The sequence below is a fragment of the Cebus imitator genome, unplaced genomic scaffold, assembly GCF_001604975.1.
Source record: "Cebus imitator isolate Cc_AM_T3 unplaced genomic scaffold, Cebus_imitator-1.0 Scaffold121, whole genome shotgun sequence".
Taxonomy (NCBI): domain Eukaryota; kingdom Metazoa; phylum Chordata; class Mammalia; order Primates; family Cebidae; genus Cebus; species Cebus imitator.
In genome coordinates this window covers 466,809-469,344 of record NW_016107436.1, presented here as the reverse complement: position 1 = coordinate 469,344, position 2,536 = coordinate 466,809, and the positions used below count along the sequence as shown (strand labels likewise).

The window sequence follows — 2,536 nt, the reverse complement described above, 5'->3', positions numbered from 1 at the left end:
TAGTAGAGATGGGGTTTCACCATGTTGACCAGGATGGTCTCGATCTCTTGACCTCGTGATCCACCCGCCTCGGCCTCCCAAAGTGCTGGGATTACAGGCTTGAGCCACCGCGCCCGGCTTGTGGTTTTAAAAATCTTCCTTGATTTTATTTTGATAAAGTTTAGAGTCCAAGTTTAGAGACTATTATGTTTTATACTGTGAGGAGCTGTGTCTCAGATCAGTGATTATTTCAATTATTAACAATTTGGAAAATCCTTGGTATAGGTATAGCTTTGTGGGTTTGGATGTGTGTGTGCGTTCTTTTTTTAATGTACATCATATTGGGGCAGAAAAAAAAACCAAAAACGAAGGAAAAGAGGAAAAAAAGATAAATAATGTAAAGGATTCAGACGGTAGCCTCCCTCTTTTCTCCAGCAGGGTCAGTTTCTTCAGCTGCCAGTCGGTATAAAGACTGCCTTGAACGTATGACATTGCAGTTAAAGACAGGGTCTGCCTCTTGCTGGAACAGTCAAGAATCTATTCAAACTTTGTCTGATGAATTTACAAGTGTCCGAGAGAGAGCAAAGAGACTGGATTCTCTCCTTACTTCCTCCGAAACTCCCCCTTCAAGACTCACTGGACTTGTAAGTGTATCTATTTCACGTTACATGCTCACGGAATCAGCCCAAAGGGCCCAGTGACCCAAACTGCCAAGATTTATCCAAATTCATTAAGAAAGCAAGAAATGAGCTGGGTCCTCTCCAGGCTTCCCGGGGACTCGTCTCTTGAGTCTATATTGTGGGAGGCTTAAGTTTTGCTTCTTCCTTGAAGCCTCCCCTGGTTACTTCCCTGAGAGTTTTGATTGATCTCTACTGTTCCCTGAACTCCTGAACTAATAACCTGCAGGAAAAACACTTAATTGTATACTGCCTTCTCCTCCTCTTCTTCTACTACTTCTTTTTTTCCTTTTTCTCTCCCTTTCTCATATGTGTAGTCTCTTCAGGAAAACTACACGTTCTGGCCAGGCATGGGGGCTCATGCCTGTAATCCCAGGATTTTGAGAGGTTGAGGCAGACAGATAACTTGATTTCAGGAGTTCAAGACCAGCCTGGGCAGCATGACGAAACCCCATCTCTGCAAAAGATAAGAAAATTAGCCGGGACATGGTGGCATGTGCCTGTAGTCCCAGCTACCCAGGAGGCTGAGGTGGGAGGATTACTTGAGCCCAGGATTCAAGGCTGCACTGATCTGTGATCGAACCACTGCACTCTAGCTTGGGTGACAGAGTGAGACCGTGTCTCAAAAAAAAAAAAAAGAAGAGTACAAGTTTCTTACTTTATGAAAAATTGATTGTCAACTTTTTTGGCATTTGGCCCCAAAAAAGTTCTCACTCTGCAGTAGGGAAATGAAGTATGTGTTCATTTAACAAACTGTTAATTGGGCAAATTCTAAGTGCCAGGCACCATGTCAGGCCCTCTTTGAGGCATCCATGTGTGAATAAGAAAGACATAATCCCTGCCTCATAGGAGCTCACTGCCTAGTGAGAAAGACAGGCCTGATGTAACACAGCGATAAGTACTGAGTGCTGAGGAGGCAGTCAGGGATAAGAAGCTTCCCAGGCTGGATGCAGTGGCTCACACCTGTAATCCCAGCACTTTGGGAGGCTGAAGTGGATCATTTGAGGTCAGGAGTTCAAGACCAGCCTGCCCAACATGGTAAAACCCTGTCTCTACTAAAAATACAAAAAAAAAAAAAAAAAAATTTAGCTGGGAGTGGTGGTGCATGCCTGTAATCCCAGCTTCTTGGAGAATTGCATGAACCTGGGAGGTGGAGGTTGCAGTGAGCCTAGATTGTGCCACTGCACTCCAGCCTGGGCAACAGAGTGAGACTCCATATCAAAAAAAAAAAAAAAGGCTTCCCAGAGGAGGGGACATGTGAGTGAGCTTTTCGTGACTTAATCAACAAAACAGTTGGAAATGACTGAGCTGCATATGCGTGTTTAGCTCAACACACATGACAGTTACCATGTTTATCTCTTATAGAAAAGATTGTCTTCATTTACTGGGTCTGGATCCTCCAGGCTTGCTAAGGCATGTGACGCATCACTACCCCATGCCACCCAGAGAAGGAGCCTGCCTAAAGGTACCCTTTGTTTAATATCAAAATAGAAGTTTAAGGAGGCTTGAATTGATGCTTGTCAATCTTTGATGCCATGTTAGGTTCAGACAGAAATGCTGCTTTCCCCTTGATTATAAAAGTAAAGCGCACTCATTGTAGAAACCTTGGAGAATAAATAAAAGCTTAAAAAAGAAAGTGACCGCACTTTTTTAACCTCATGTACTATTTTTTTGCATATTAAAAAAATATTTTTATAAATGTATAATAATACATTTTAGCATAGTGAGATCATATTGTGTATCAGTTCTGGACTGCTTTATTCCCTTGATATATTTTGAGGCTTTTCCCTTGTCATTAAAATTATTCATAAATATATGTAGTAGCTATGTAATAGTCTATTCTTCATATTGCTTAACCATTTTCTTTTCTTTTTTTTTTT

At 41.9% G+C, this 2,536-nt stretch overlaps 1 protein-coding gene across 1 annotated transcript in view; it reads left to right on the top strand.

Annotated features, from left to right (window-relative positions):
* The window catches only part of TEX14 (testis expressed 14, intercellular bridge forming factor), an 86,291-nt gene that overhangs the window by 70,953 nt on the left and 12,802 nt on the right, over positions 1-2,536 (top strand). The window contains exons 24-25 of the mRNA XM_017539799.1: positions 418-623; positions 2,022-2,121. Of these exons, the coding sequence (XP_017395288.1) occupies positions 418-623; positions 2,022-2,121 (306 nt within the window). The remainder of the gene's footprint in view (positions 1-417; positions 624-2,021; positions 2,122-2,536) is intronic.